The 23843-nt window shown below is 39.8% G+C and overlaps 1 protein-coding gene across 2 annotated transcripts in view; it reads right to left on the reverse strand.

Annotated features, from left to right (window-relative positions):
• The window catches only part of LOC125462690 (ladinin-1-like), a 148845-nt gene extending 125056 nt beyond the window's left edge, over positions 1-23789 (reverse strand). For both annotated transcript variants that reach the window (XM_059653424.1, XM_059653423.1), the window contains exons 1-2: positions 23671-23789; positions 8765-8854 (exon numbers count right to left, since the gene is read on the reverse strand). In XM_059653424.1, the coding sequence (XP_059509407.1) occupies positions 8765-8854; positions 23671-23678 (98 nt within the window). In that variant the 5' untranslated portion in view covers positions 23679-23789. The remainder of the gene's footprint in view (positions 1-8764; positions 8855-23670) is intronic.
• Positions 23790-23843: the final 54 nt, after the last annotated feature.

A 23843-nucleotide genomic window follows, 5' to 3' on the forward strand; every position in this document is an offset into this window, starting at 1 on the left:
TTATTTCATTTGTTCCTTTCTGTTAACATTATACCTTTAAAAAAAAAGCTTTGGAAATTTATGATGTGGGCAGAAACAACATAGGTCACAATACTGACTTTCCAGTCTGTATTCCCATTTTGTGAAAAAGCAAATTTCAAAGCAGTTGTTTTCCAGTAACATAATACCTGAAAATTTCCCAAAAAAGATGATATTTCCTTCAGTCCAAAATTACCGTGTAATTTAAACATGAAAGAGGAATATAGTTGGAGTCATTATACTGCCATCAAGAGGCAACATGTCTCGCTGAGCCACTAGAATATTAACCCTTGTATTTGAACAAAATAAAATGGAGACAAAATATCTCAAGTATAATCTAAGCAGTTCCTTTTCATTGAATGTTCTTCATCACAAGAGCAAAAACCTTGAGGGGGAGAAATTATAACCTATTTATGTGGCACAACAGCCTTGGATCTCAATGCCTCTCTTCACCGAAAAGATCCACAAGTGCATTGATCTGTTAAGTTTATTCCTCAGGTGTCACACAGTTTCAATTAATATTTGATTCATTCTTAAAATCACAGTTGAGGACTAGAAGCGATAATTTTTTAAAAAGCTTTATATATATACATTATTATGTTGCCAACTGAAAGAAAATTTACTGCAGCCACTTACATAAAAGTTAACTCTTAGATAGTTGATCCACAACATTAATATGAAGTATTTACTGTTATTTGCTACTTCTAAGTTGAGTTAAGAATGAAGAGCTTTGGCTGTATATATTTTGAGACTTGAAGCATTTACTGTCATGCTTCAGAGAGTAGCACCTGAAGTCTACAATAGATTTTGACAGCAATGTAACTCAAACCATTCCACCTTCTGCAGTATTCAAAGTCATCTGTGTTCCTTGCTGCCATTCCCCAATGCTGCAGTACTTACAGTGGCATTTTCCCAGATGGCCACTTCTGGCACCTCGAGATATTTGCCATGCCAACATATGTCGCACTGGGTAAATGTTGTTTCAAGTAGTTTGCTACCACCAACCTGCTTTTGTCTTTGCTTTGTCTTAGTCCTATTTAGTGCTTAATGAAACCACATACATCAGTACAGAGTATCTGCAGAATAAGCATTTTCTTTAAAATAAAAATGATTTATTGCCTAAAAGCAAGATATTCAACTACATTTGGTCAGGTATAATTAGTGGGACCTCAGGGAACTGATACAATAACCATCTGTTTGCCAATCTGCCCACCAAAATTGCAGCTTAATTATAAAATCCAGATCATTTCAAATCTTTAATTTTTCTTTTTTTTTGACTTGTTCTGGTAAACACTTACACTAGATTTCATTAAATTTGCTCATCCTCAGCTTAAATAATTTCTTGAGTCTTCCTGATTCTGCAGTCACTGGCTAAATTTATTTTTCAAACCTTTCAATATTCCTTACGATAGCAGCAATATTCAGTTTGAGAAGTGAGAACTCACTGTTACACTCACTTGTCTTAGCTATTTGTCTTTGTACTGAGAGTCCCTGAAGCGTCTAACAAAATATAACCAAAGGATAACTCAAGTATAATGCCCCTTGACTTGAGCAAATTCTTTGACATACTAGATTATTTTTGTCACTGTAACGGGCATTCGATTATGACAATCTTTTGTTGTGAAAAACTAGATTATTCAGTCAGATAATTGTGAAGAAAACTGCATCAGCATTAAAAGGAGGAACATGTTTAAATTCTCATAGGAGCATAAGTAGACTATTCAACCCATCAAATCTGCACCATTACTTTTTATGGTCATGGCTGATTATTCACTTCAACACCCTTCCCCCTGCTCCCCACCACCACACTATCTCCATATTCCTTTGCATCATTGTTATTTAGAAATCTGTCAATTTCTACTTTAAACACACTCAGTAACTGAGTTTCTCCAGCCCCTTCTAGAATTCTAAAGACTCTCTACCTCCTGAGTAAAACATAAATTCCCATTATCTTGGTTCTAAATGGCTGCCCCCTTATATTGAAATTGTTTCTCCTGGTTCTAGATACCCCAACCAAAAAGAACATCTTGCCTACATTTACTCTTGTCTATCTCTTTCAATATTTTATATGTTTCAATTCGATCACCTCTCATTCTCCTAGAGAAACTGTAGAGAATACAGTCCACATTTTCTAAATGTTTCTTCACAGGGACAGTCCTTATACCTTTAGGCCAAGACTGGTGAACCCCTGTTGCATTCCTTCTATGGCAATAACGTCATTTCTAAGGGAAAGGGACCAAAACTGTACACAGTGTTCTAAGTGCTATATAATCAAGATCCCATATAATTGAAACAAAACAACACTACTCGTGAAGGCACCCTCTTGCAATAAATGATAACATATCATCACTATTCCTAATTGCTTGCTGGGCCTACATATCAGCCTTCAGTGACACCCAGCTCCCTCTGTGCATTTGCACCTTCTAATCCCTTGCCATTTCAGTCATATTCTACACATCTATGCCTGCTACTATTAAAAATCACCACACGCTATTCTTTTGCAATGTTCCCGTCCACTCAATAAGCCTGTCTAATCCTCTTGAAGCTACTTTGCATCTTCCTTACAGCACACATTCCAACCTCCCACTGTATCATCTACAGAGTTGGAAATGTTATATTTGATCCCCCTATTCATTGTATCAGAGATAATGGGAACTGCACTCCGTCCTCCCCAGACTGATCTATCCCCTCCCTACTTCCCCACCTACACTCACCTCTACAGGTTCCATCCCCGCCCCTTTGACTTGTCTGTCTCCACTCCACCTATCTTCTCCTCTATCCATCTTCGATCCACCTCCCCTCTCTCTCTATTTATTTCAGAACCCTCTCCTCATCCCCCTTTTCTGATGAAGGGGCTAGGCCCAAAACGTCAGCTTTTGTGCTCCTAAGATGCTGCTTGGCCTGCTGCGTTCATTCAGCTCCATACTTTGTCACCCCTATACATTGATATGTTTTAATGAAAAGCTGGGGCTCAAGTACTAACCTTTGTGGTAGTCCACTACTTACATTCTGTGAAATGACCTCTTTAATCCTAGTTTCTGTTTTCTGTCTGTTAAACTATCCTTAATCTTCCCAGTATAAAACATGTCTCACATGTTTTAAATATTGCTAACCGACATTCTGTGGAGAACTCTATCAAATGCCTTCTGAAATCCAAGCATACTATGTTCACCTTTTATGAATTCTCATAACCCTCTAATAGGTTCATTCAACATGAATTTCTATTCACAATTCATGCTGACTCAGCTTAATCAGGTAAGTGTCTATTTGTCACATTTTTATTTACAGATATTAACACTTTCTCTATGACAGATGCAGAACTAACAGGCCTATAGTTACTCTATCATACTTCACTGCCTATCTCCATCTTCTGAAATGATGGGTGAAACTTGGGTCCCTTCCAATAAGGAACTGTTCAGAATCTATAGAATTTTCAACAGCAAATCTCTCAGCTGTTTCTTCCGTTATCTCTCTTTCATCACCTTCAACCCTACAAGCACTCTGTATTCTTCCAATTTTGGTCTTCTGTGCTTTTCCTGACTCTGTTATCAACATCTAGGGACCGTGCTTTCAAACTGGCACATGACAAGATTGCAAATTCCTCCATTAACCTTCCCCTCCTCTCTATTTCTCTCTCCTCCTTTAAGACATTTCTTAAAACCTATCTTTAACTAAACCTTTCATGATTGATGCCAATACCCCATTTCTTTGGTCAGTACCAACGCTTGTTTGATTTTTTAAATTCAGTCACGGAGGGTGGGCATCACTGACCAGGCCAGCATTTTTTGGCCACGGGACAGTTATGAGTCGACCACATTGATTTGGGTCTGTAAGGCAGACTAAGTAAGGATGACATTTTCCTTCCCTCAAGGCCGTTAGTTTCCACACAATCAGCAACATTTTCATGATTACCATGAAAACTTTAATTCCAGACTTCTATCTACTTCAAATTCCATCATGTGCCATTGTGCAATTCAAATTCAAATCCCAGAATATAACCTGGCTCTTTAAATGAAGAGCCTGGTGATGCTACCACTAGTCATCACCTCCTCTTTACACTCCTTTGATGTGTTTGGAGATGTTATGCTCTGCTCAAGACACCATACAAAAAAAAATTATATTATTGCACTATACTGATATGTTTTGGACTGTTTCAATTTATGTTAATGTATTGGAGGAAGAAATGTTGCCAGGCTCTGAGGTTGGCTGATGATGCTAATTTGGGAAAGCTGCAAATAACAAGCTAAAGGGAGTCAGTAAACTCTTACATAAAGATCTGGATAGGCTGCAGAAACTAGGAAATAACATTTCACGTAGAGAAATAAAGAATCATGCTGCCAAGCATGATTTTCTGTAAGATTATAGAAATTGCTACAAAATGCTATAGTCTGGTACATTACAGAAGTGATAGACTTTTATTCTAAAACATTACCTGAATAATAAATGACAACTGGCTTATTAATAAATAAATCAGATTGTGATCTCTGCAAAGGTTACTTTAAATAGTTCTTTAGGGGGCAACAATTAAAAAAAGGTAGTTGCTGTTAAAAAAGAAGGTATGAAGAGGGATGAGGAAAAGCATGGTTAATGAATTAAAGTTTTCATGGTCATCATGAAAATGTTACTGAATCAGGCTTTGAGGATTTTATTAAATAATACAAGGATTTTAACGTAAGGATGTGAATATTAAATTTAGGGTTTTGATAGCCCAGATGTCGCAGTAGATCTGGGAGAATCACAGGGGTGATGGGTAATCTGGATAACCTGATGTGACAAAAGCATAATTGTGAAATTCAACAAAGTTGGGCTAAGGCAGAGAATAGAGATATGTAAATTCACAGAGGTGGGCAGAGGTGACTGTGGAAGAATGTGTAATGAAATCAATGTGAGGTTAAGTTTTTGGTAAGGACCAATGGCTTTGACTTTATCAGCTTTGAGGTAGACAAAATTATGACTCATCCACCACTGCAAGTAGAATAACCAGTCTAACCACATAAAAACAGTGAAGGGGTTGAGAGTATTGGTGAAGAAATAGAACTGGGCTATCAATGCAACTGTTGAAAGTGACCCTCATCTGCAGTTGCATGTTAATGAGAACATCTAGATTTGGAAGTTGATGCTGGGATCAAGAAAGGAGTATTGGGAACTTTTGCATTGACAATGAAGGAGTGGGAAAGAAACTATTTTTACAAATGCACAGAAATAAGAATGCTCAGAAATAAGGATGTCTAAAAGCCCGCAAGGCAGATGTCTCATGCAAGTAGCAATGGTTGAGAGACAAGAGAAAAGTGGGACAGTAGCAGAGATAAGCAAGTAGATTAACTGTACTTTTAACACTAACAAGCTCCATAAGTTCTTGGTAAATGTGAGTGGAAGACGCAAGGGAGAGGGATTTAAACAGACAAATGGCAATGGAAAAAGGAAGAGTGGTGTTATCTGATTTCCAGATGATCCTATAGAAATTTTCAGTTTACAGAAAGGAAAACAAGACTTGCTAGAGCTAAGCATGTGCTGTGGTAGTGATAAAAAAAAGATTATTAATTTTAGATTTCTATCCTCAGTTTAAGATCTGAGGTTTTTCCTGAACGGAAATGATTTTAAAATAGAAAAAAACCACAGACGTATAATTGCCAATGATAACTTGACTACAGGTTCTAGGCAGCTCACGAAACATCAAGGGACAAGAGTCAATCTGAACGGAAAATAATGTGTCAATAAAAATGACTAAAACTGAGCACACAGACACTCCTAATTGATTACATCTTTCTGGAAGTTTCACACATTGGGATGAAACACTGACGTGCAAATGACCCAGCTTTAAATAAAACAATAAAGTCAGACATGTGAATACACTAATCAGCTGCTACTCAGGCAACTTTTAGTTACAGCAACAACAAAAATGGTGGATGCATAATAGCAGAACTGGAAAGTTTCATCTCATGATCTGATTTTCTTTCAACTTCTCTGAAGATAACATTCAGAAGAAATGAAATCAGAGAAACATTTGTTCAGTAAGAATTGAAAGATATCTGTAAGTTTCACTGCTGTAGAGGATTCAAGTCATTGCTGAAAAATCGTCGTCTCGGGTTAAACAGATCACCACTTCCCCCACCCCCCATGGCTCTAAGGGCATTTTAAAACTTAAGCCTTGATTTGCCTTCTCTTAATAGACATTCTTCCACTTTTAAGGTTCATATGTGTGTGCCTGTGTGTAACATGTCCTGAATTATTATTTTTGGGGGGGATTAGTAAGCAATAAAATCCCTCGTTTTTCACTCAAGCAAATGTGTATTCACACCATCATTTTTGATCGAGCAAACTAAGTTTTGACAATTATAAAACTACCATGGAGAATGGAGAACATTGCAGTTGTGTATGCGAAAGCTTTTGTGTCAGTAACTTGGAATTTGGTTTCTCCTATCAAACAGAAACAGGAGGAAATGGAGGTGGAAGGCAGTAAAGCGTGTGGCTGGTGTGTAAATGCAATGAAGTGGCCAGTAAGGGACTTGTTAGTAAAGCATAATAACATATTTTAGCACTGAATCTTGTGATTCATGTGGATTATTAATGTCTCTCTTTGGGGATTTAAAAGACTTCAAAGCTTGCTATCAGTATGTTTCAATACTGTAATCAATTTGTTGTTTATGTTTGTTATAATATTATGATGAACTGATATTTGGAAACATTTCTGACAAATAATGTCCTAAATTATATTCCAATTTGATGACACTTCGAGCAAAAGCCAGGAAAATCCATGTGTTACTCCTCCCGCAGAGCCCTCCTACTGATCATAAAACGCACACGTTCAAATCACCGACTTTATAATTTGCTTGGCAAGTATGTCCTATTATCAAATAGGAAGCTTTGCAAAACTATCCTTGCTAAATACATGAAGATGGCCACTGCTCATATCGAGACCCATTGCTCACAAGTCATCAAATCATTTCACTTAAAGGATTTCTACAGCCCTTAATCATAGACTCTTTCATGGCATTTTATATAAAACATACATATCCACTATATAAAAACCAAAAGAACGTTGGATGTTGTAAATCAGAGACAAAAATAGAAGGATCACTTGACTGCAAATATTAACTGATTTCTCTCCACAGATGCTGCCAGACCAGTTGTGTTTTTCCAAGCAATTTCTATTTTATTGTCTTATATGTCTACTGACAGTTTGATTCTAGTTAAATTGAAAACCTTGAAAAATCTGGGGTTTCTCCTGACATTACTGAAAAAACAAACACTACCAATTTTGGACACGTTGAATTGCTCTAAAAGTGTCAACAGGAAAATAATTAATTTTGTTAGAACTCCTATTTATTTTTCATTCTTTTATTTTATTTTTTCATCATTTTTGATTTGGAAGTATGAAGTGTGAGCTGAGAGCTGAAGGTGACCTTTGGACTGTGAACAGCAGCTTGTTTTTAAAAAAAGGAGAACAAAAACTAATACTTGTTCATGAGGCCAGGCTTGAAAGTTAATTGTAGGGTGTGGCTTGTTAAAACATGCTCCCATGACACTATGACTCCAGGGAGGCTTTATGCTTAAGCAGATGGCAGATGTTGAACGTTAACTAGACCTCGTGAGGAAACAAACAGTTTAACAAAGAGCAGTCAGAGTTTGAAGTAGAGTTTGGACTGTATTTAGGTCAGAAGGATTGAGCTTGCAAAAGCTACAAAATAGAGGTTTCATTGCTTCTTGGTTGTCCTGTGGTTGTCAATTTACTGAAATGTCAGAGAATAGAATCGCAGTTCTACGAATTAAATGAATATTCCTTAGACCTCATCTGCATGCATCAGTGTCATCAGAAACTAAGCAACATATAATCCTACAAACCTTTGGCGTTACAAATCATTGAGTCCGCTTAACTGAACTGGCTAGCTACCTCTCATTTATTTATTTTTCCCCTTTGCTTTATCTCTTAACTCTGTCTGTCTGTCTTTGTGTAAGAATAGGGGCTAGAATCAAGGAAGGCTGTGTTTAAAATCACACACATTAATTAGATTCCTTTGTAGTTTAACTTTGCTACATTATTAATGAGTTGTTAAATCTTTTGTTTATGTAATAAATTTGGTATCTGTTATTGGTTAATTGAAAAGGCCTGGTTGGGAGCCATTGAAGCCAATTTTGAGTATTTTAATTTCACTGAGCTGTGAGTACAGAAGTATGAAGATTGATTTGATTCGTCCAGCTATCTATGTTGTAACACCCTTCATATGCATATGTCATTTTAGCAACATATATGTAGGAAAATCAGAACTAAATTGTCACTTTTACTGTCATATTTATCAAAAAAATGTGCAATATGATGAGGAAAGTTCATAGCTCTTATTCCTGCAGTTTCTGTCAACCTAATGTTTTAGCTAAGTTAATCAAACACGGGATAATTATAAATTTATCAAAAATATCAAAAGTTTAAAAGGTTTCATATTCTTTAATAACAATTCTAGATGTTAACTATAGTTAGCTGATTAAAATTCATTTTTCTTGCCTTATTTCCACTTGAAAGAGACTTTTCTTAAAACCGGAAAATGCTAATTAATTACATTTTTCCTATATGTTTGAACACAATCTGAATGTTTCTTTCTTCTCACTATCAATGGTTGTGGTAACGGGAAAGAGACTAAATAATACACTTTGATGTAATTAAAGTGCATGCCCCGGATATAGATACTATCACACGGTATTGGAAAACATTACTGGGAAAATGCATTGTTTATAGAAATATTTAAATAATTACCTTGTGGAGCCAGAGGAGTGCTCGCCTTCTGTCGTGTAAAGTCCTGTTAAGGTCTCTTCTCCTATATTTCCATTATAGTTCCTCTTTAAACTGGAAGAGCATATTTTAAGATATAAATGATAAAAATAAGGTTGCCAAAATTAAATTCAAATTTGCTACACACCTCAAATTAATAGCCTTCAGTGTTGTTTCTCTTAGTTTATTCTGTTTTTGTGGGCTAGAATAAGCATGTCCATGTGTATATATAAAGGATAGAATGGCAAATGATAGTAACAAGGAGTTGGCCAAACTATAAAAGGGATTAAGAGGACCAGTCTATTATCTCAAACTAGGTAGAGGGGACACCTTGTAGGAGTATAGCATGATTCCATATGTGATGGGCAATGTGCTACTTACTGCAATAACTCAAATCATACTATTGCATCATATTGCCATTCATTATAACTATTGTGGTGAAGTTTAATTCTGGAATTGTTTGCAAAAAGCTTAATACTTCAAAATAGTTACCATGGTAGTAGACTTACCTGTTGGAACCGTCTCTAATTGCTGTAATCCTGTATGTATGTTGAACAGATGCCTGTTTGAAAATCCTGGTAAATGCCTTTTGTAAATAATTATATACATTGCAAATAAATGTGGAATCATCAGCGACAAATAAAAAAATGTCATATATCATTGTTATTACTTTCCTACATTTAATGCAAGGTACATTGTGCCTATGATGATTCCATATTTTTCAGCTGTGTAACTAAAATATCTACATCATTGACTTTCTTATTATCATTGCAACTTTGTCAATGAACCGTTCTTTCTTTAAAAAGTAATTCTTCATTAATTTGTCCCAAATCGTTTTCTAATGGCAATAGCACAGAGTTAAAAAATGACGCAGTCTTAGAAGTGAGCAGAAACTAAGAATACATTTCTATTTAATTATTGGGTGTCAGTTTGAGATTCAGAAGCATGGATGGCGTTATTAAAAGAGAATGAATGATCTTACACCAAATTAATAAAGAGGAAATCTGAAACTTGACAAAACCCAATATCTCCATATTAAAAAGGACAAAAGCTAATCAGAAATAATTATTTCCTCTTAAAACTGAATTACACCAACCTTGATTTGCAAAAATGGCTGATTGAGAGTACTGGTGTTGGGAAAGGAGTCCCATAGTGGGTGACAAACCTGTGTGAATGATGCATGCTCACAGTGAGAGTGAAGACTCTAGGTACCATCAGAACGAAGTCTTGGGAATGGATCAGGCTGCCTTCTGAGACTGGTGCTGGAGAGGTGACTTGGACTTACTCAGAATCTGGAGGGGCAGAAGAATGTGTCTGTGGGAGAACAGGTAACCTGGAGCAAGAAGGCTCAAAGTGGTTACAGGAAGCAAATAGACACAATACATGGAGAAACTGAATAAGATTTCAATCCCGGCAAGAAATGGAAAACCCATAATGTACAAAAATAACCATAACAATCCAAGATTGATACGGCTAAGAAATGTAGAAAGGCATCTGTGTACCGACAGGTTTGTGCACACACGGATCAGCATTTGTCACCAGAAGAATATGTTGGAATTTCTGGACCATGTACTGCTGTCATCAAAAAGAATAATGATGAGGCCTGCTGTTCGGGCTTTCATTTACCCATTGCATAACTCCAGAAAGTATCCCAAAGTTTCCTTCACCTTAAGCTCACTAATCAAATCTGCTTTATTATGCATCACCAAATCCAGAATTGCCTGTTCCCTATTGGGCTCTACCACAAGTTACGCAAAAAAAGGACTCATCTTCGATCTGCCTCCCCCTCTCTCCCTATTTATTTCAGAACCCTCTCCCCCTTTCCCCCTTTCCTGATGAAGGGTCTAGGCCCGAAACATCATATTTTGTGCTCCTAAGATGTTGCTTGGCCTGCTGTGTTCATCCAGCCCCACACTTTGTTATCCCAAAAAAAGTTTTGTTGCTTCCACAAATTCCTTTTCTTTGGATTTGCTCCTAACCTGATTTTCGCAGTCTACCTGCATATGGAAGACCCCATGATTATTGTAATAGTGATTTTTTTTAATGTGCCTTTTCTATCTTCCGATTTATTTTCTGTCCCACGATGGAACAGATAAGCAAAGCCTGTTAAAGGCATATACTTTTCTGAAAGCAGCAGTCTTGGAAAAGCATAATGATCAATATGTGCAAAATAAGACGATGTGGGTGTGTGGTGGGATCAACTGTCAGAGACTCTGTGATCAACCAGCTAAACACAACCTACATAATAAAATGTGAGGCTGGATGAACACAGCAGGCCAAGCAGCATCTCAGGAGCACAAAAGCTGACGTTTCGGGCCTAGACCCATCATCAGAGAGGAGGATGGGGTGAGGGTTCTGGAATAAATAGGGAGAGAGGGGGAGGCGGACCGAAGATGGAGAGAAAAGAAGATAGGTGGAGATAGTATAGGTGAGGAGGTAGGGAGGGGATAGGTCAGTCCAGGGAAGATGGACAGGTCAAGGAGGTGGGATGAGGTTAGTAGGTAGATGGGGGTGCGGCTTGGGGTGGGAGGAAGAGATGGGTGAGAGGAAGAACAGGTTAGGGAGGCAGAGACAGGTTGGACTGGTTTTGGGATGCAGTGGGTGGAGGGGAAGAGCTGGGCTGGTTGTGTGGTGCAGTGGGGGGAGGGGACGAATTGGGCTGATTTAGGGATGCAGTGGGGGAAGGGGAGATTTTGAAAATGGTGAAGTCCACATTGATAAGATTAGGCTGCAGGGTTCCCAGGCGGAATATGAGTTGCTGTTCCTGCAACCTTCGGGTGGCATCATTGTGGCAGTGCAGGAGGCCCATGATGGACATGTCATCTAAAGAATGGGAGGAGGAGTGGAAGTGGTTTGCGACTGGAAGGTGCAGTTGTTTGTTGCGAACTGAGCGGAGGTGTTCTCCAAAGCGGTCCCCAAGCCTCCGCTTGGTTTCCCCAGTGTAGAGGAAGTCACACCGGGTACAGTGGATGCAGTATACCACATCCACATGGTATACTGCATCCACTGTACCCGGTGTGGCTTCCTTTACATTGGGGAAACCAAGCGGAGGCTTGGGGACCGCTTTGCAGAACACCTCCGCTCAGTTCGCAACAAACAACTGCACCTCCCAGTCGCAAACCACTTCCACTCCCCCTCCCATTCTTTAGATGACATGTCCATCATGGGCCTCCTGCAGTGCCACAATGATGCCACCCGAAGGTTGCAGGAACAGCAACTCATATTCCGTCTGGGAACCCTGCAGCCTAATGGTATCAATGTGGACTTCACCAGTTTCAAAATCTCCCCTTCCCCAACCGCATCCCTGAACCAGCCCAATTCGTCCCCTCCCCACACTGCACCACACAACCAGCCCAGCTCTTCCCCTCCACCCACTGTATCCCAAAACCAGTCCAACCTGTCTCTGCCTCCCTAACCTGTTCTTCCTCTCACCCATCCCTTCCTCCCACACCAAGCCGCACCCCCATCTACCTACTAACTTCATCCCACCTCCTTGACCTGTCCGTCTTCCCTGGACTGAACTATCCCCTCCCTACCTCCCCACCTATACTCACTCCACCTATCTTCTTTTCTCTCCATCTTCGGTCCGCCTCCCCCTCTCTCCTTATTTATTCCAGAACCCTCACCCCATCCCCCTCTCTGATGAAGGGTCTAGGCCCGAAACGTCAGCTTTTGTGCTCCTGAGATGCTGCTTGGCCTGCTGTGTTCATCCAGCCTCACATTTTATTATCTTGGAATTCTCCAGCATCTGCAGTTCCCATTATCTCAAACACAATCTACATGTTGTGGACAAGAGAGGTAAAGTAAGACTGACTACCAGCTTTAGACGGAGCAACATCCTCTCGGCAAGAGAGACTTTACACATCATGGAGGTTCAAAAACCATATCAAAGTAAACAGTTCTGAAGTGAATGTTCAAAGTCCAAAGAGAATCGTTCATACTGCCTGACTTTGTGAAGTCAGAAACTTGATAGGGAGTGGGAATTAAGATAAGGTAAAGTCCATAGCTTTGTGAGTTACAATGTTTCAAGTGTTCATCTAAGTTCTCCTTAAATAGTGTAATGGTTCCTGCCTCTAACCACCCTTTTAGTCATTGAGATATAGATACCCACCACCTGCTCAGTGAAAATCATTCCTCTCTAAACCTCCTGCCCCTTGCCTTAATTTATGCCCCTTTGCAAAGAAAAATAAATACTATCTAAACCCTACACAATTTTGTAGACTTCAGCCAGGTCCCTAATGTTGACATTTGGACAAATACTTGGCGGCAGATATTGTATGTTACATGTTATACAAGATAATGTGATGAAAAAGTTAATGTTGGGGATTACATTAAGTTTGAATCAACCTGATGATGTCATAAGGACTTGAATGGGGAAAGCAAAATATTTTAGAATTTTGAAGCGTGTAGATGAATACCTAAGAATCTCCCAAGATTTTTTGTAATTATGTCTTACTTAATTGAAACCCCAGTTCGAATTCCACCATGGCAGGAGGTGGAATTTGAATTCAATAAATATCTGGAAATACAGCATTATGCTCCAGCTATACAAAACCCCAGTTCGGCCACATCTGGAGTATTGAGTCCAGTTCTGGTTGGCTCATTACAGGAAAGATGTGGAAGCTTTAGAAAAGGTGCAGAGGAGATTTACCAAGATGATGCTGGGAATGGTTGAGAGAGCTAGGACTTTTCTCTTCAGAACGATGAAGGATGAGAGGTGACTTGATAGAGATGTACAAAATGATCAGAGGTATAGATAGAGTGGACAGCCAGAGACATTTTCCTGGGTGGATGTAGCTATTATGAGGGGGCGTAGTTTTAAAATGATTGGAGGTAGATGTAGGGGAAACGTCAGAGGTAGGTTCTTTTTTCAGAGAGTGGTAGGGGCATGGAATACATTGCCTGAGAGGGTGGTGGAGTTGGCCTCATTAGGGGCATTTAAGTGGCTATTAGATAGGTATATGGATGATTGTGTAAGGTAGGGGTGGAGATTAGATGGACCTTCAGTTTATGGTAAAAGTTTGGCACAGCATCAAAGGCTTGAAGGGTCTGTACTGTGCTGTAGTGTTCTATGTCCTAAGTTCCTTAAGGTTTACCAAGCATAATTCATCTAAGCCATCAACTCAATTTCAAAACTTGGGATGTCCTGATCAACAACATTGTGTCCGCTGCTAAAGAAATGCACTTGACAGTCATCATCAATGAAAATTCCACTTTTGCTTTAAAAGGTGAGATTGTCTTCAAGAAAAAGAAAGCCTACCAGCTTCTCTTCCCTCCCAACAGCATGAAATTCATGCCAACAGCTCATCAATCGAATTTAAGTGACGCGGTACCCTATGTTTTAGGCCTTTTACCAATATCATCATGCAGGTGTAGCAGTCGGTCTTGCCGCTGCTTGTCTGAAGTCTGCTGTCGACAAAAGACAGCTCCAAAGCCTGATGTCAGAATGTTTGATGCGTTACAGTCACAAGGCACAAAGGAAAGTGCTTTATTATTCAGCAGTCACCATAGATCAATTAGTATGAAACAGATCTGCCAAGACTTGTTCATTGTGATTTCACCCCAACCCAATACTTTCTCCTTTTCTCCCTCAGACAATTATATTTCCATGAAATCCATGGCAATGAATTATTCAGAAGAAACTATAACAATGCGCTGTGCTTGTACTCAAGATACTGAGAGTGAATCACTTTACTCCCCCCACCTATTACTATTAATGTTAATGGGTCATCAAATCTGTTTCCTTGTATGAACTGTCATTTTATTTTGAAAGCAGACAAGGGTGTTGATACATTGTAAATTAATGAACCACGTGATTAATGTCAGTCTGAGGCTAAAACTGCAACTTTTGATGTGCACCATTAACTGATTCTAAAGTTAAAATCTAAGATTTGCCTGATTCATTCACACTGAATTCATAATGAATAACAGCAGTGAAATCCTATGAATTGAATATGACGATCAATAGGTTACACGGTGTTGGTTCATTCTCCCATTAACTGAATTTAAATGCGTTAACAATGGTTGTGAAAAAATGCTACATCTTGCGAGAAATAAAATCACATGCTGAATGGAAAATCCATGCAGGAAATGTTAGCTGATATTTCACAGAATTACTGTCAAATTACTTGTTAAAATACTATTTGTAATTGCGGAGAATGAATTTTCTTACAGAGAATTTACTATGAACAAACAGACTAAAAATATCTAGATATGACTCCAACTCAGTAGGTGGTCAAATCATCGCTGCCAATTTTATGCTGACAGTCTGTTCTTAATAGCGTTAAATATTTATTCAAAACCATGTGATTTGTAGAGTAATTACAGTATCAGTTACACTTATTTTAATTTAAATATACTTTGTAGCACATAGAGCAAGAGGTTGTGAAGTGTTGATTATTGGTGGCATGGTATCAAGAAAACCATTTAGAGGAAGGCCCTGAAGTTACATTTTAAAGACATTTGACCATTGTGACATCAGAGAGTCTACTAAATTTCATGAACACAAATGGCTTTGAACATTCACATTGCAATAAATGAGTTAGGGTATGCCAATAATATAACTGTCAAAATGATCGGCAGAATCTTCCCCTCCCAAGAAGCAGTAGGGATAATGCAAGAGGAATAGATAACTGAGCCAGTTAGCACTGGTTGAGACCCACCACCTTTCTATCGCTACAGAGATTAAGTTTTTGGCTGAAGTTTTAAGCTTGACTTTCTTGCTTTGCAAAAAATTAAGGGCCTTAAATGCCAAGTTAAAAAAAAATTTGAGGACTTCTTCAAGCCATTACTGCCCTTTACTCTGTCCTCGGCCTTTCCTTTGGGGAAACAGGGCTGCCTGTTTGGTTAGGAACAGGGGCCAAGGATAAGGGCAAAGATGTTGAGTGAGAAGGCACTGAAAACCATGCCCTGCTCTTGACTTTGAGGCCCCTGAACCCCAGCCTATGCTTTGAAGTGATGAGTCATTCATTTTGTTTTTCTTAAAAATCTAACAACACCAACTTGCAATTATATAGCTCTTTTAGCTTAGAATCACAGAATGGTTACAACAAAGAAAGATGCCTGTCCTTTTGAAGGAGCAACTCACCTAGTGCCGCTTCACTGCCTTTTCCTCAAAGCCCTACTGGGTTGTTGGCACCAACGCCAGGAGGGCTCACATTGACTATGAGATCCTTGACTGGCACTGTTAAACTCAGCCAAACAGAGATCCTTGGCCGACAGATAGAAACAACAGATTAAGAGAGTCTCCTCATTCGAGGTACTGGATCTGGGCTGGCTGGACAGAGCTCATGTACTGTCACAAGTCAATATGGGTGATTTGGTGATGGTATACCAGCCTCTATGCAGTTATTTCATATGTAAATATTTCTTTTTCAGATAATGATCCAGTTCCCTTTTGAATGCCACAAATGAACCTGCTTTCACCTTGTTCTCATGCAAATTCTGCCCAGTCACTCGAAAAAAAGTTTTTTTTTTATCATGTCCCCATGGCATTGTTCATGAATTACCTTAAATTTGCAACCTCAAAATCTCAATCCATCCACCAGTATGAAGCTTTTTTTTGTCCAGACTCTTATAATTTTTGATAACTTCATCAAATCCTTTTCTGACATTCTCCTCTTCAAGGAGAACAGTACAATATTTTCAAATCAGTCTATGTATCTCAAGTTCCCTGGAACTATTCTAATGAATCTTTTCTTCACCATCTCTAATGCATTCATATCTTTCCTAAAATCTGGAACCTGCAAACTGGATGCAATTCTCCATATGAAGTCAAATTAGCGGCTTATACAGATTTCACATAACCTGGATGCTTTCATAATGTGTGCCTCTGTTGATAAAAGCTGTATTAACCAAACTCTCAAGTGGGGGAAGGGGTCAGCATAGAGGAGTGGATGTCATTGGGTTGTGGGGATGTGATGGATGCTTAAGGGGCTAGTAGAGATATGATTCAAATTACACAATGTCATTGAAGAAGTTTAAATTCAAAAATCACAAAACACTAGATTATAGTCCACAGGTTTTTTTGAAGACACAAGCTTTCAGAGTCTCACTCCTTCTTTGGGTGGCAGTGAGAGGGGTGGCACAGGGCACAGAATTTATAAGGAAAAGAAATAAATTCTGTGCCTGATGCCACCTCTCTCTTTGGCACCTGAAGTAAGGAGTGAGACTGCAAAAGCTTGTGTCTTCAAGTAAACCTATTGGACTATAATCTGGTGTCATGTGATTTTTAAACCTTGTCCACCTAGTCCAACACCAGTACCTCCACATCAAGATAAAATTCAATTAATAAATTCTGGACTTGAAAGCTCAGTATAGGTTATAATGGAACTATCATCAACTGTAATAAAGCCCATCTATTTTACCTGACTAATGTTGTTTAGAGAAGGAATTCTTCCATTCTTACTTGATCAGGCTTGCATTGACTTCGGACCCACAACAATGTTGCTGGTACTTAAACGCCCTCTGCAAAACTTAGCAATTTCAAGGACAATCTAAGATGCATCACAAATACTGGCTTTTCCCGTGATGCCCACATCCCATGAAAGGATAATTAAAGAAAAAATGTCCTACCACCTTCAATTATTTATGCACGTACAAACCCGGGCCTCTCTGCTGTCTTTAGTATTGTGCTGTTTATTTTAAATTGAATTTCCTCATTCTTCTAAACAAAATGAATAACTTCACCCTTCCTCGAATTCCATATTCTCAGCCACTTTCTGTATATTTCACCTACTTGTCTACATCCTCTTGAGGTTTATATTATTGTACAAGACTTCCACGTTTTCTATTAGCTGCAATTTTGAAATTGTGTCCTGTACTAGTGTCCTAGGCATAGGTTGTTAATAAAAATCAAACAAACAATATATATGAAGTGCAGATGTCCTGAAAGTGATCCTTGGGAACTCCACTGCAAACTTCCCTCCTATCCAAAAACATAACAATTCACCATTACTCCCTCCACTCAGTCAGTTTTATATCAATGTTGCTGCAGTTTCTTTTACACCATGAGGTCAAACTTTGCTCACATATCTGTCACAAGACAGTTTAACAATTTTTTTTGGAAGACCATGTATCCCACGACAACAACATCTTTCCTATCAGCCATCTGTGTTACCTCATCAGAAAAAAATTAGGCAAGTTAGTGAATGTGATTTGCCCTTAATAACTCTATGCTAGTTTTCCTTAATTTTCCTGCAGTTTCCCAAGTCCCAAAGAATTGTTTTGTAAAGCTTCCACGTTAATGAAATAAATGATCTGCATATGAAGGGATTATCTTTACATATTTCTTTGGACAAGGGTATAACATTTGCAATTTTCCTGTTCAAAAGATGCTTGATTTTATACAATTAACAGTGTAAATGTGCTGGAACAGCTTATTAGAAGAGGTGCAAAAATACATTAACATTGAGCCATGTGATGAGATCAGAAAAACATATTGATTGACCTAAAACGATTTGTACAGTGCTTTGAAATCAGAGAGCGTTAAGAATTTTACATGATGCAGACAACTAATCCAACTCATTTCCGTAAACTGTGTGTATTTGCACAACCAGGAGCTGTTTAAAGTTTTTGAAGCTGTTTAAAGAGTTAAGACTGGCTTGGCTAATTTGTTGTTTGTAAGGTTAATGGCCTTGTATCATATTACTTACCTGCTTCCAAGAGAGAAAAGAATCATTCATATGGAAAGAGATAATGGGAACTGCAGATGCTGGAGAATCCTAGATAATAAAGTGTGTAGCAGGATGAACACAGCAGGCCAAGCAGCATCTTAGGAGCACAAAAGCTGACGTTTCGGGCCTAGATCTGTCTAGGCCCGAAACGTAAGCTTTTGTTCTCCTAAGAAGCTGCTTGACCTGCTCCGTTCATATGGAAATGTTGTGTGGAGTGAGTACCAGGAATGGAACCACTGGATAAAATATACATGAACATTTACAGCAAAAGAGGCCAGTACGAAGTGCAGGGTAAAGTAGAAAATATACAGGTTTTCCCATAAAAGAAACAGCCCTTTTTTTTCATTCATGGAACGTGGGTGATGCTGACTGGCCAGCAGTTATTGCCTGTCCCTTGGGAAGGGGGTGGTTAGCTGTCTTCTTGAACTGCTGCAGCCCATCGGCTGTAGGTTGGCCCACAATTTCGTTAGGAATGGAATTCCAGGTTTTTGACTCACCAACAGTGAAAGAACAGCAATATATTTCCAAGTCAAGGTGGTGAGTGGTTTGGAGGGCGAAATCTTGCAGATGGTGTTGTTCCACATAATTGCTGCCCTCCTCCTTCTAGATAGAAGTAGATATGGGTTTGGAACATGCTGTCGAAGGATCTTTGGTGAATTTCTGCGGTGCATCTTGTAGTTAGTACACACTGCTACAATTGAGCATCCATGATGGTGAAGGGAGTAGTAGCTTTGTCCTGGATGGTGCCAAGCTTCTTGAGTTTTGTTGGGATTGCACTCATCCAGGCAAGTGGGGAGAATTCCATCACATTCTTGACTTGTGCCTTGTAGATGGTGGACAAGCTTTGAGGAATCAGGAAGTGAGTTACTTAATGCAGTAATCCTAGCCTCAGACCTGCTCTTGTAGCCACTGTGTTTATGTGGCAAGTCCAGTTGAGTTTCTGGTCAATGGTAATCCCAAGGATGTTGATAAATGTGGGTTTCAGTGATGGTAACATCATTGAATATCAAGGGACAGTGGTTAGATTGTCTCTTATTTGATGTGGTCATTGTGTGGTGCTAATTTTATTTGCCACTTGTCAGCCCAAGCCTAGATATTTTTCAGGTTTTGTTGCATTTGAACATGGACTGCTCCAGCATTTGAGGGGTCACGAATGGTGCTGAACATTGTGCAATTATTGTCTAACATCCTCAACTCTGACTCTATGATGGAGAGAAGGTCGTTGATGAAGCAAATAAAGATGGTTGGGTCGAGAACACTACCCCAAGGAACTCCTGCAGATATATCCTGGAGCTGAGATGATTGACTTTCAAAAACCATGACCATCTTCCTGTGTGCCAGGTATGACTCCAACCAGCAGAGAGTTTTCCCCTGATACCCATCAATTCCAGTTTTGCTTGCGCTCCCTGATGCCACACTCATCAAATTCAGCCTTGATGTTATGAACTGTCACTCTTATCTCTGGAATTCATTGCTTTTGTCCATGTGTGAACTCAGGTTGTAATGAGGTCAGAGCTGAGTGGCCCTGGCAGAAATCAAACTGGGCATCATTGAGCAAATTATTGCTGAGCAGGTGCTGCTTGATAACATTGCTAATGATACCTTCCATCACTTTACTCTTGATTGAGAATAAACTGATAGAATAATAATTGGCCAGATTGGATTTGTCCTGTTTTTTTCTTACAGGGCAGAGCAAATTTCTATATTGTGAGGTAGATATCAGTGTCGCAATTGTACTGGAATAGCTTGGCTAGGGGTGCAGAGAGTTCTGAAGCGTAAGACTTCAGTACAATTGCAAGACTGTTGACAGGGGCCATAGTCTTTGCCATAGACAGTGCCTTCAACCGCTTCTTGATGTCATGGGGGTGAATCAAATTAGCTGTGATACTGGGGACCACTGGAGGAGGCTGAGATGGATCATCCACTTGACACTTCCGGCTGAAGATTGCTATGAATGCTTCAGTCTTATCTTTTGCACAGATGTGGTGGGCTCTTCCATCATTGAGGATGGGGATATCTGTGGAGCCTTCTCCTCCAGTGAGTTGTTTAATTGTCCACCATCATTTCCAACTGGATGTGGCAAGACTGCAGAACATAGATCTGATATGCTTGTGTGGGATTGCTTAGCTCTGTCTATCACTTGCTGCTCATGTTGTTTAGCCCACATGTAGTCCTGTTTGGTGGCTTCACCAGGCTGACACCTCATTATCAGGTATGCCTGGTGCTGCTTCTGGCATATCCTCCAGCAGTTTCTATTGAGCCATGGTTGAAATCCCTAGTTTGATGGTTGAGTGGGAGATATGCCAGGCCATGAGGTTGTAGACTGCGCTGGATTGTATTTCTGTTGCTGTTGATGGCCCATGGATACCCAGTCTTGAGTTGTTAGATCTGTTCAAAGTCTGTCCCATTTAGCGCGCTGACAGTGTCACACAGCACAATGGAGGATATGCTCAACGCGAAGACAGAGCTTCATCTCCAAAGGACTGTGTGATGTTCACTCTTACCGATGCTGTCATGGACAGATGCGTCTGCAGCAGGCAGATTTGTAAGGATGAGGTCAGGCATGTTTTTCCCTCTTGCTGATTCCCTCACCACCTGCAGCAGATATGGTTGAATCACTATGTCCTTTAGGACCCAACCAATTCATTCAGTAGTGCTGCTGCTGATCCACTCTTGTTTGTGAACATTGAAATCCCCTACCCAGAGTACATTTTACACCATTGTCACCCTCAGTGCTTCCTCCAAATGTTGTTCAACAGCTGAGGGAAGATGGGACAATGGTAATCAGCAGGAGGAAATTCCTTGCTCATGTTTAACCTGAAACCATAAGACTTCATGGGGTCCAGAGTCAATGTGGAGGCTTCCAGGGCAACTCCCTCTGACTGTTTTCCACTGAGCCTCCGCCTTTGCTGGGTTTGTCCTGCTGATGGGCCAGGACATATCCAGGGATGGTGATGGTGGTATCTGGGACATTGTCTGGAAGGTATGATCCATAAGTATGACTGGGGCAGTTGGCTGACTAGTCTCCCCCTGTTGGCACTAGTCCTCAAATGTTAGTAAGGAGTATTTTGCAGGGTTGACAGGGCCATTTCTGCCATTATATTTTCCAGTGCCATTGTTAATGCCAGGTGATCAGTTCGGTTTCATTTCTTTGTTGAGACTTCATACTACTTGATACAACTGAATGCCTTGCTAGGTCATTTCTAAGGGCTATTGGGAATCAATCACATTGCTATGGCTCTGTGCTCAACATGTAGTCCAGGTGGGGAGGGCAGATTTCCTTCCCTGAAGCACGTAAGTGAACCAGTTGGGTTTTTCCTGACAATCAATAATAGAATCTTAGAATAGACAATGTGGAAACAGGCCATTTGGCCCAACAAGTCCACACCACCCTCTGAAGAGCATTCCACACAGATCCATTCCCCCAATTTGCCATGTCTCACCCACCTAACCTTAACATCCCTGGGCACTTTAGCATGGCAAATCCACCTACCCTACACATCAATGGATTGTCGGAGGAAACGGGAGCACCTGGAAGAAGCCCACGCAGACACAGGGAAAATGTGCAAACTTCACTCAAATATCATTTCCTTGGGAATTCTAAGATTGCAGATACAGCTCCCTTCCTCATAATGCTGAATCCTTTCGCTGCTATTCTCAATATTGCACTTGACTGTATCCAAAGCCCAGAACTGATGTAGGAGTCTGCCCTTGAACAACTGTGCTGGATCCTACTGACTAACAGGGACCCCCCGACGGACTATGCTGTCAACCACTCCCCTAAGGCTTTCAGACATTTTGCACTGCTGTTTCAAATGTCGTGTGTTCGGCGTGAATGAAATTGCTATTCACCACGTGCTGAACTGAACTGACACACTGAAATGAATCAAAATGCACCTGCCTTTAACTTAGGACTGTCCCTAGGTTGTCTAATTGCACAATATGCCATTGCAAGGTATGGGAGGGCAGGGCAAGGCAAGGCATCAATGATGGGGGCATGTCAAAAGGCACCAGGTGAATGCTTGTTGAGAGAACAAGGGAGAAGCCTAGTAAGCATCCTGACCCATGCTGTGTACTAGGTTCCTGTCCCCATACTCTGCTGGTTGTCTTTGTGCCCTTCTGGGCCATTCTGTCCTGCAGGGGACAGTGTCAGTGTATTAGTGAATGCCAAGGTGGTAACTGCCTCCCTGAAAGTAAAATACCCATGCCCATCATGGATGAATATGTATGGGTGGTACTAATGCATTGTGGCAACATCTTGACCCATCAGAATCTACCAGCTTGGCCTGAGCATTAAGTCCAATGGATAAATGATCTTTCAATGGTGGCTCAAACAATCAGCATCTTCATTTCATTCGGTATTTCATGTCTGTTTCTGGTATCCTAGTTCTGATGAATGCAAAATGAAAAGCTTCAACTTCTGGTCTCCTTTTAGCAGTATTTAAAATCATCTCAGACCCAGGAAATCATTGCAGGTGTTCCTCAAGATAGTGCCCAGGACAGTGACTTGAAAGAAATTTGGGGCTTTACAGATACATATGAATCAATTAAACCTTCTAATTGATTAAAGATTTAGTAGCATCTTAAGTTTGTTTAGTACATAATCATCAGTGGTGTGACTCTTTGATCTTTTACATATAAATTCTGTGTCTGATACCATCTCTCTCACAAACACCAGAAGAAGGTACAAGGCTCCGAAAGCTTGTGTTTTCAAATTAACCTGTTGGCCTATAACCTGGTACTGTCTGATTTCTGACCTTGTCGATCCCAGTCCAACACCAGCACCTCCACATCGCAAACCCTCAATACATTTAGAGTTTGCTTGGACATGCTCCTGAGATGGCATAACTTTTAGAAATAAAAGCTGGAATGTGCATTAAACTGAACAACTCTTTTTCAGTCAGCATTGAAAGAATGGGGCAAAGGGCTTTATTTTGATCCTATAAGTTTCTATGTGTCTATGGAAAACAGCCTTGAGCATGATCCCAGTGGGAAAAGTTCAGGTTTACTACTTTTCTTTTCACAACAACAAGTCATCATTGCTTTCTGTTCCTTTTTTAAAATTCATGCAAGAGATGTGGGCGTCACTGGTTCGGCCAGCATTTATTGCCCTTGAGAAGGCAGTGGTTACTTGTAGCTGTTGATGAACAATTTGCTGTAATGCTGTCTGCAATATTGACATTGTAACTCACTTCATCAGCATACATGAATTCTTACCTGAGCATTTTTTGAAGGTTCAGGCTGATAAAATAACAGCGTGTGTCCTCCCCTTTCAGCACATCTGCTGCTTTGCTTTAAATGTTGCCACACACACCACCAAATATTGTCAAATTTATTTTCACTTTCATGAAATACCAGTAGACTAAACAAATTTTAATGATGAATCCAAA

Source organism: Stegostoma tigrinum, chromosome 21 (genome assembly GCF_030684315.1).
Source record: "Stegostoma tigrinum isolate sSteTig4 chromosome 21, sSteTig4.hap1, whole genome shotgun sequence".
In the NCBI taxonomy this organism is placed as follows: Eukaryota; Metazoa; Chordata; class Chondrichthyes; order Orectolobiformes; family Stegostomatidae; genus Stegostoma; species Stegostoma tigrinum.